The 10,321-nt window shown below is 40.1% G+C and overlaps 1 protein-coding gene across 5 annotated transcripts in view; it reads right to left on the reverse strand.

Moving 5' to 3' along the window:
* LOC104800208 overlaps positions 1–8,781 on the reverse strand; it is a 9,521-nt gene extending 740 nt beyond the window's left edge. Inside the window, exons 1-7 of one of the 5 annotated variants that reach the window (XM_010522968.2) lie at positions 8,653–8,781; positions 8,250–8,489; positions 7,858–7,934; positions 4,449–7,518; positions 1,432–3,982; positions 344–801; positions 85–201 (exon numbers count right to left, since the gene is read on the reverse strand). In XM_010522968.2, coding sequence (XP_010521270.1) covers positions 85–201; positions 344–801; positions 1,432–3,982; positions 4,449–7,518; positions 7,858–7,934; positions 8,250–8,330 — 6,354 coding nt within the window. In that variant the 5' untranslated portion in view covers positions 8,331–8,489; positions 8,653–8,781. Of the gene's footprint in view, positions 1–84; positions 202–343; positions 802–1,431; positions 3,983–4,448; positions 7,519–7,857; positions 7,994–8,249; positions 8,496–8,652 lie in introns of those variants that run through there. The other 4 variants (XM_010522967.2, XM_010522969.2, XM_019200902.1 and 1 more) reach the window with 4 other exon arrangements.
* Between the last annotated feature and the right edge of the window lie 1,540 nt (positions 8,782–10,321).

The following is a 10,321-nucleotide window of genomic DNA, read 5'->3' on the forward strand; positions in this document are numbered from 1 at the left end:
CTTTCCCTATGGCGAGTCGAAAGATTTCCAGTTAGATATGGCAAACCAAAAAGATAGGTAGGAGAGAGCTTTCTTCTTCGTTACCTTTCCAAATGTGCTTTTGTTCTTGCATATAATGTAAAGCTTTTGTCCTTTGGGAGGCACATCAAATGTCCATGTAAATCCTTCTTTCCATTCAGGTGAGATGCTATGATTCACAACCTACAATGTAAAAATGTGTACATCATTTCAACAAAAGGAACACCGTCTTTGCGGTTTCGGCCTGATACCCCAAAAAAAACTCGGGTACCTAATCCATGTCCACCCCTAATATATCTCCTAGGAGAAAGAATCAGTTTTTTACCTTAGTTTGTCGTGGGGGACAGTTTCCGATGGTTAACCGACAAAAGGCGTTTGTAGCTCCCAAGGACTGCTTTAAGTTATTGGCTCGCTTTACATGTACAGTCAGACAACCTGGTAAGCAATGCAACAAGCTATCCGCCTTGTCATGGAACTTAGGAGGGCATGTCTTCATCAGCATTTGCAGAACAGGAATTGCTTCAGCCGCCATCATAGCTTGAGATTTCGCAACATCAATTGGCATATTCGGCCACGAGTGTTTTAGCAAGTAGAGAATATCCAATACAGATTCCTGGACATCTTCGACGCTCGATTTGAGGGCTGCTACCAAATGAGGGATACAGAGAGTGGCGGCTTCTGAGGCACGGAGCTTCGGGAAGTTGGAGAAGATCACATTTAAGGTTTTCAAGACTTCTACATTTATAGTTGCTTCTGAAGACCACAAGCCTCTCTCGAGGGCAGCTGCTCAAACCAAGAGATGACAAAAAAATGTTAAAACCGGGGATAAGAGCATATAACTTGGTTCAATAAAGGGAAATTTTTCAAAAAAAAAACACTGAAATTGCACAAATATGGTACAGAAAACCCTGAACTTGCAAACTTCCAATAAAACATGCGAACTTATCCCTATTTTCCACCAAAAACTTTGGAGCAGCTGCTCCACCAAGAGATGACAAAAAAGTTAAAACAGGGGATAGGAGCATATAACTCGGTATAATAAAGAGAAAATCTCATTAAAAAAACGTTGAACTTGCAAAAATATAGTACAAAAAACCCTGAAGTTGCAAACTTCCAATAAAACACATGAATTCATCCCTATTTCCACCAGAAACCCTGGACTTGTAAATTCGCTTCCAAATCAACCCTCTATCCAGGGTACATAGTTTTTGATGGAAAATAGGGACAAGTTCACGTGTTCTATTGGAAATTTACGGGTGTTCTTTTTGTTACAGTTTTGTAAGGTCAGTGTTTTTTATGGAATTTTCCCTATGATAAAACATGTTAATGACCCCGGGATACTCCATGAGTTTTAATGTCAGAGCAAAAGGGGTTAGGGATTAAGCAGAAAAAAAATTGAAATAGAGAAGTTACCGGTTAATGATCTGATAAGCTCATTCGAGACATATTCTTGAAGTGTATGGTTGGAGAATAAGAATTTGATCATCAATGCAGCTTGCCCTGAAACTTCTGTGTTACTTGACAACAACAGCTCCTGGATCAACAATATTCCACCAGCTTCTGCAACTGCTCGCCTATTTGTTCTACTGTTCATCACGAAATTCTGCAAAGCACAGATTGCCACCATTTTCATTTCTTCGGTTGGCTGCTCTTCCAGTACACTAATAAGAGCCCGACAAGCGGAAACAGAACCACTAGATCTAGCATGCCTTTCGTGCTGGGAAAGGTCCCCAAGGGCAAGAGCAGCAAGAAGTCTTGCAGGTTCTGATCTTGTATGAGGGTCCAATAGATACTGTGATATCGGGGCTATTGCATATTTGCACATCTTCAAATCCCGTACCCTTGGATTGTTGAATATCGATTCGAGTAAGCTTCCTGTTGCTTCTTCGCATTGATGAGATCTCAACAGGTCCAACAAAGCATCGACTGCTCCAAGCTGAGCCATTTGTACGGCACTTGAAGCATCGTTCTTCTCATAAACCATCAATGCCTTAAGAGCCACTGTCACAGTGCTCTCTATGGTCGAGAACAACATTTTTACGAGTACAGCCAGTGGAACTCTGAAATAGCACTCTAAGTCGGATTGCAGAATATTGGAGAGCACAAAAGAAGCTGACTCCCATAATGGAAGAGGTGGTTGAGGATCTTCCTGAAGAATAACCTTTGAGAGCTCGAAAATACCTCCAGCTTCAAGAACAGCCTTAGGCCATGTAACAGAGATACTCTCCAATGCCTTGATGGCGTTTTGCTGCAGAGTCTGTATTCCAATTCCCGCAAGCTGCACCAGTGGTACGACGGCATTCTGTGTTGTGATGTCTTGCTGGAAATCTTCCATTGAGAGGAAATGACTTAGCAGTTCTGCCCCGAGCTGTTGAATTGCTTGAGATGGAGATTCCAGAAATGAAATCAAAGGCACAAGGGCTTGACTTGGCGTAAGATTAAAAGCTGTAAGACTGTTAGGCCTTTCCAAGATATTTACAAGAGTTTGCAAGGCACTGTGTTGTCCCCAAAGGGTCAAATCCGATCGAAGCAAAACCTTGAAAAGAGGCTCTACAATTTTAACGGCCTCCGAACTTCTAGCAATGGCACCACTATTGGTTAAAACACGAAACAGCTCGGAAATCGACGCACATAACGAACTGGGCGCTCCTGGTAATAGCTTAAGACAGTTCTCAATGATTCCAGATTTAACCATGTCCAGTTTCCGTGGTGTTCGGTCTTTCCCCAACTTAATCAGAGATGATAAGCTGGTCTCGATAAGCCCATGATTTGACCCAGAAACAACGGCAACCAAGAGATTCACGATATTATTATGAGCAGCCATGAGCTCTAACTGTTGCTCATCATCCAATAATCTCTCGAAAGCACAAACTGCAGCTTCGACTGCTTCACTTCTATCAGACTGCATAAGTGATATAAGTGGTATAACACATTCACTGGCGAATGGACTTGTTCTGTTGCTTTTATTAGAGAAGACAACGGAACAAAGCCTGGCAGCATTTATCTTTAATGCCTCTGAAGCAGAAGCTGAACATAAGATTTTGTTCATGTTCTCCAGCAGATTTCCTTCCAGATCGGTCAGAAGAGATGTATTCCAAGTTTTCTCCGAAGTAAGTTTGATTAGAGCCGAGAGAGCTGCTTCTTGTTCATTCTCTGATACAGTACTCAGCATGTCCATCAATGGTTGAACAGCCTGCCATGATAATTCAGAATTTCTGATGATTTCTGCATCAAAAAGTTCATTCAGAGCTCCAGCAGCACTGTATCTTGCACTTCTCGACCCCATATGCAGAACTGCTATGAGCTGATTCAAGGAACTCAGGGCCGCTTCATTTCGTTTAATCTCGTGATTGCTAAATAGTATCTTCAACAATTCAGATATGGTGAACTCCATAGAATCTTGAGGGCTCAAAGAAAGGTATTTTGCTAAAGCTTCCACAGCTCCAGATTCAGCCATTAACAATTGATTAGCATCACTTCCATCTGCAATGTGGGTCAAGATCTGAACAGCAAATTGAGGGGCTCCAGGCCTGTCGGGAATTGGTCGTAAGAGATCTACTAGCAGTGGGATAGATTTTCGTGCAGTAGAACCGAGTCTTACATCTTTGATTTCAAAGAGGTATTGAAGAATGACTTGATCAGGTTTTTTCTCCAGAGAAAATTCTTCAGATAAGGCAATGAAGTTTTGCATTTCTGATGCAACAAAGCCAATTAGGCTTATTATCCCAGAGACCGCACCCGAATTTGCAATTGTCAGATTAATCCCTCTGTTTTCGTGACAAACAAGACTAGCCATTGCCTGGGCAGTGAAGTATCTATCCATAAGTTCGTCAGATCTAAGCAAAAGAACAAGGGATGGAATGATACGCATCGTTGTTGGAGACAAGAGAACATTTTCATCTCGAAACATGATGGCCAGGAGCAAGGTACTAATCCAAATTCCTTCTGTATCCTCAAATTCAGCCTGTTAACATAATTATTGACATCAAACATTACGAAAGAAGAGGAAGGAAAAGTTCATACGAGGCATTTATGCCACAAAGAGCAATAATCAAAACCAAACCTAAAAGAAATTTGAGACCAGCGACCCACTAACAAAATGCACAATCCATGCTTGATTGAATAAATGCACTATGCATCTATACATTGAACTAGAGATCATCACTTCTAGTCTTCTACAGAATTTAATGATACAGAATCTCTGAACCAAAAACCTCCAAAACTGCATTGTTCAACTCACATTTTGGCTTCTCATATTTTATTCCATTTCCAATTTAAGTACCCTATAGTACAGAAGATACTGATCAATAAATACACAATAAATATGATAGATTCTGCGGAATGCACGATGCAGTAACTCGATAAGGATGTAAAACAAGAAGAACAAAACAGTTTGCGAATGTCAAACAAATGTTTTAAAGAATTCATACCTGAGGACTGGAAGTAAACCTAGCAAGCTTCTCAGAGAGAGCCTCAAGTCCACCAGCTTCCATGATAATTAGTTTTGTCTTGGCATCGGATGAAGAGAGTATGCATAGCAGCCACAAGGCAACTGTACCACCCAAGATTCTAGCTGGATCAGAAAAAGAAAAATCACCTGTCTCATGGAGCATATTTTTTTCCATAAAGCCATTATGTGTCTGAACTTCAACTTCTGAAGGAGAGCTATTAAAATTCTGCTTCACCATATTTACCAAGGCATATAATAAAGGTTTTGAAAACCCAGATTTATTGAGTGCCTCAATTGTTGGTTGGTTGTGTCCTTTTGCAGCACATAGGAGCAAGATCGCCCCTCCAACTCTCACTGCTAAGCTGGACGCATTCATTATTCGATCAGCCAATGAACATATCGAATTTGACCTTATAACCAAGAGTTCACTAAGCACAGCTTGCCGATCTGAGCAGAGCCTTGATAGTATTTCTATGGCCTTGTCTTGCACCAGGGTAGGGCCTTCAGCAAGGCACTGTACAAGAGTCTCTAAGCTTGACAGAACTTCAGCAATGGCAGAACGTGGCTGATAAGAGAAACCCACCCCATCCTTAGTCCTTGCCAAGAAGGCAACTACTTCTAATATGTTGAAAGCATCCATGGAATCCATATTGATTGATTTCAGAAAATCGACAAGGGAGAGAACAACAAAATGACATTGAGCACTTCCTTTGAGCACATCACATACTGGAAAATACCTTAGTAACTGATGAAGAGCCCGTGATGCATTCTTCTTACCTTCTGAAGTTCCATCTGCCAAAATTCTGGCGAAAGCTGAAACAACATCTTCAGCCAGTGCCTCTGCAGCGATACCTGGATCGAATAAAAGATTTGCCAGGGCAGAAACTGCAGTTTCAGCAGACTCAATCGAAGAGTGCTTTGCCAACTTAAAAAGAGGCTTGACATCTCCTTCTGCAATATAAAACTTCTTTCTACTAACGTTTTTCTTCACTGGGCGGGAGAGTGCACCCAATGCCCGAGCCACATGTTTTGCCACATTCTGAGTATTGTTAGTAAGGAGCTTGATCCAGGGACTAATTATGTCATCGGTCGCAAGATTATCACAGATATCTTGTCTTGAGCTGAACAGATCAGCTAAAACAGAAGCAGTGTGCTCCTTGGTTTCCTCGTTTGGTGATGTTAGGGACTGGACCAGGGTCCTCAGTCCTTTGTTAGCAGCAGAGCCTTCATGAACAAGATCCTTTTGTGATGCTTTTGATAACACATGACCCAATACCTTCATAACATGAACCTTGGAAGTGGGAGTCTCCCCAAGGAGTAGTGCCAATAACTGATTAATTGTAGCAGGTTCAGCTGTATGGACAAGTTTCATAAGGGTCTTTGCAGAAATTTCTTGAGCTTTTGGTCCACCATTCTTCAGAAGCCACAACAATGCTGGAACACCCCCAGCTCTTTCAACACAGTCACGGATGTCCTCACTGTGACAGCACAGATTCCAGAGATTGCAAGCAGCATCTTCCTTTGCCTTCTGAGATCCAGTCTCCAGTAGCTGGACCAGTGGAGGAATCCCACCAGCTGCAGTTACAGCCCATTTACTATCATCGACCTGTTCTGTCAAGATTGCCAACATTTCAACGGCATACTCTTGGTGCTGCTCACTAGACAGGCCCAGGAATGATATAAGCAACTGAATCCCTTCTCGTTTTCCAACAGCTTCCCAAATCCCTATTTTATCATGGCATAAGCAAGACAAGCATGTTATTAGATGTTCCCGTACTTCAGCAGAAGCCAAAGTTATGAGTGTGATGAGGACTCTCTTGGCTTCTGCATCATTCAAGTAACTCGATAGACTATTGTTTCCATACAAGCTTGCCATAGCCTCCAAGATCCGCTCTTGGATTAACTTAGTACCACAAGACTTTAGTAACTTCACCAAGATGTTCTCTATCACTAATGGATCGAATGTTTCATCATCACTCTCCGGGCTTTGTTTGAAAATCATAAGAGCATAGGCAAGGGCTCCAATTATATCAGCAACTGACTCGGCTAAACGACGGGACTCAGACAATTCTCCAAGATATAAGATTAAATGACGCATTCCACCAAAGACATTTGTCAATGCTCTAGTCGCATTTTCTTGTAGAGATTGTCCGTGTTGTCCTTGCATGCACTCTTTTGAAGGAGCAACAGTGGCTTCAATCAGAGCATGAACTCCTCCTGCATCTTTAATACATTTCTTAGCCTCATCGGACCTCGATGAAATAGCTTCCAATGCCTCAGCTGCACTAGCACGAACATAAACATCATTTGTGTGACCTAGAAGCTGAATTAGCGCTTTGACAGCTCCAGAATTCAATACTCTCGAGATGCAGTCGCAGAAGGATAGTACTAGACGAGCCAGTAGAGAAGCAGCATTGGCCTGTGAACTAGGATTATCACAGGATAAAAGAGTCACAACCATATCTACCCCACCACTCTCAAGTGTCTCTCTCCAATAATCATCGTTAACGCCACAAAGATTCCTCAAAGCTCCAGTGACAAACCCTTCAACCACTTTATCCTGCTTTGTTTTCAGACTAAGTTGATCCCACAAAGTCGGCACTACACCTTCCATGATAAATATTTTCATCCCAATGTGGTCGTTGGAAATTCCAGCAGATGAAACCTCATATATAGCCTCTGCTGCTGCTTTCCTGGCTTCAATAGATCCAGACTTCAAAATGGAGAGTAATGGTGGGATGCATCCACCTAGAAGCACTTTCAGTCGCAAGTCTTTGTCTTTACATAAAACACTAAGAGTTGAAGCGACATGTACTTTTGACAAAGGTGTCCCACTTCTAAGTATGGATACGAATAAGGGCATGGCTTGGGCATAAGAACCAATAAGTGATCTTCCCTCTCTTCTGCCTCTCGCAATACCTTGTAGACTAGCCGTAGTTAATTCTTTGTCTTGCGGGGAAGATGTTTTTGCATGTAGTTGCTCAAAGAGCTGAGCAACCATAGCCATTTCCTTCTCCGGATCATCCATTTCCACTTTTCTGTCGGATTCCCTGCATGTAATTGCATGGTAACGATTTCTCTATTTATTTCTCAAGGCAAGAGCAAATACAGAAGGAAAAAGATTAAAAGACCAAAAAAAACAGTAAGGAAAACAAGATATGAGAGTTTTTCTGAGTAGCCACTTAATCAAGTTTCCAGCAACAATAACTGAAAGCTCAACAACAGCACAATTTGAAAATTCATTGACCTTCTTTCGGGACTGACTCATCATGATAAACTTGTTACATTTCGATAACATATTTTGACCTATAATAAGAAATGTCAACTTGAACTGCAAGGAAGGTAGAAAAGGATCTTGCTTTCCAAGAGAGGAAGACAATGGCATTTACATCAATGAGCAACTTCGGTTTGGCCCTTGGTTTCCTAGAAATGGAAGAAACTCATCACCCCATTGCTTATCGATCATCTTTTTGGAGAGTTGACACCACAGGAACAGAAAATGAGCGAGCTTACAAAATGGCCAAACTACATTTACAAAATTCAGGAATTTACACTTAAAAACTTCATAAGGCCAATTCAGGAGCTTGCTGATGTCTTTTTCTAGATTTGAAACTCCAAATTTTACCCTTCAAACTCCGAATTTCTCACCGTCTACTTCTGAACTACAACTCGTGAGCAGCTTATTTGTCTACATTGAAGGTGTTCAAAGGACTAAATCATCTGATTCCATATCATGTTTAGAACTCCAAATTCTGACAAATCCAAACAGAAGAAATCTCACCTCGTGCACAGTGCAGATTCCGAGAAACGCCCTCCGCCTTGCAGCCAACTCAAAATACGCCTTCTCCGCCCCACAGAGCATCACCGGAAAAGTCTCAAACTCCGTTCGGAAACAAGCTCCGAATCAGAATCCGTCGCCGACAAAAAGTGACACCGACACTAACACAAGCTTCCTCTCCGGTAAACAACGTTAAACCCACACCCCAAGTCACCGAAATTGAACGCAAGTGAGATAGATCACCTGAAGCTTTTAGGCAGGAAAACAAAAAGGATTGGTCGTTTCCTTGAATCAATTAGCGAAACACGAGAACAGTAAATATAATAACAATAATCGGATGAACACTGCAATGCAATGAACGATAAAATTTCGAAAATTTTCCAGGAAAATGGATACGGAAAATTACCTCCTGTTTCTCGCTGGGGTAATCGAATTCGAGGCACCCTCTACTCAAAGGATGCAGCACGTACGAGCTTAGAGAGAGAGAGAGAGAGAGAGAGAGTAGTCTCTCTCTTCTTTTTTTTTTTTTTGGAACAGCAGAAATTGAGGGAATACTGCCTTTGTTTTCGTCTCTTTTTTTTTCTCTTTATTGCCTATTTTGTTTTGTTTTTTTCGTTTTTTAAGCCATAACGGTCCGTATATTTAAATTCTCGTATAGATTATACATTATAATGATATATGAAGATAATCCCATTAATTGACCCCAAATATTCTATTTTAATATTGTTACTTTGATATCTATATCTTAAATGTTTATGAATTTATAGTGTGATATCAGAAGAGTATATTATATAATATATGCATCTCACAACTTCGAATCAGTTTTAGATTCCAAACACATAACATAAGATATAAAAAAAATAATAATTAACATCGTTATCCTAAGTTAGTATATAATTCAACCATAGAGAACAAAAACAACAACATAATTGGTGAATCGTTTTATAGAATAAAATTTCAAATCCTAAAAGAGGTAAATTCTAAGGGAAAAATTAAATAGAATACCAAGTAAAATCAATTAAAAAATGTTTACTTTTTTTTTTTTGGTAAATAAATAACTATATAGGCTTCAACGGTTTTGACGTTATTTTGACCAAATCTCATTTTTTTCCAACTACCTATTGTTGCCGGTCCATGCACTCGGGGACCATCTTATGCAAAAAAAAAAAAAAAAATTAATAATGGGGAGATTTACCTGTAACTTCGACTCAACCTACGTCTTATGGATCCAAAAACAACATTTAAAACGCACCTAACAACGCCTTACCCTCCATCCCGTGGCTCGAGTATGGGACTTGGTACAGGGGATCGTCCACCACCCTCTCAAACCAGCTATACCACCTCGGTGACGGTTTATGGAAGAGACGAAATTAAATAACGCCTCTCCCTCCCCAATACGAAGTTCGAACGACTTGACATGAAGGTCTTTAAGGTCAACACGCTAGTCACTTGACCACAAACAATTGAGTCGAATTATGCAAATCCTTTGTTGCAAATTAATTTAATATGTACGTACGTTTTCATATCATTCCCAACAAAAAAATTCGTATCGTTTTATCTATTTTTTTAGAATGATATAACAAAATTATGTATCCATTAGTTAAGGATCGATCAATAATAAGTTGGATAACCAATCAATCTTTAAATAAATAAATATCAGAATTTACAATTTTATCATATAGTTGTCCGAATGGGTGCAAATTTAGTACATATCGGCAATTTATGACATTTATACTAAATAATATTTTATATCATATATATCGACGTACATTCTTTCTTTTTTTGGATAACCGGGTTTTCTGAACCGAGATCCAGACTCATTCCGGGGTCGGAGACCAGTCATGTGATTTGAATTATGCGCTCTCTTCAACCTGAGTTTCGAACTCGGGGCGGAACAAACGCTTTACACCCCCGTTTCACCGGTTGAACTACCAAGATTGGGAAACTATATAGAGAGTTTTTTTTAGTATTGCCAAAATATAAGATGAATATAAATTACACAAATAATATGATAATGGTGGACATTTTAATATATATAATTTTAAATTAATTGAGAAAATTATAAATACATATAT

Source organism: Tarenaya hassleriana, unplaced genomic scaffold (assembly GCF_000463585.1).
Source record: "Tarenaya hassleriana unplaced genomic scaffold, ASM46358v1 Cleome65, whole genome shotgun sequence".
Taxonomy (NCBI): Eukaryota; Viridiplantae; Streptophyta; class Magnoliopsida; order Brassicales; family Cleomaceae; genus Tarenaya; species Tarenaya hassleriana.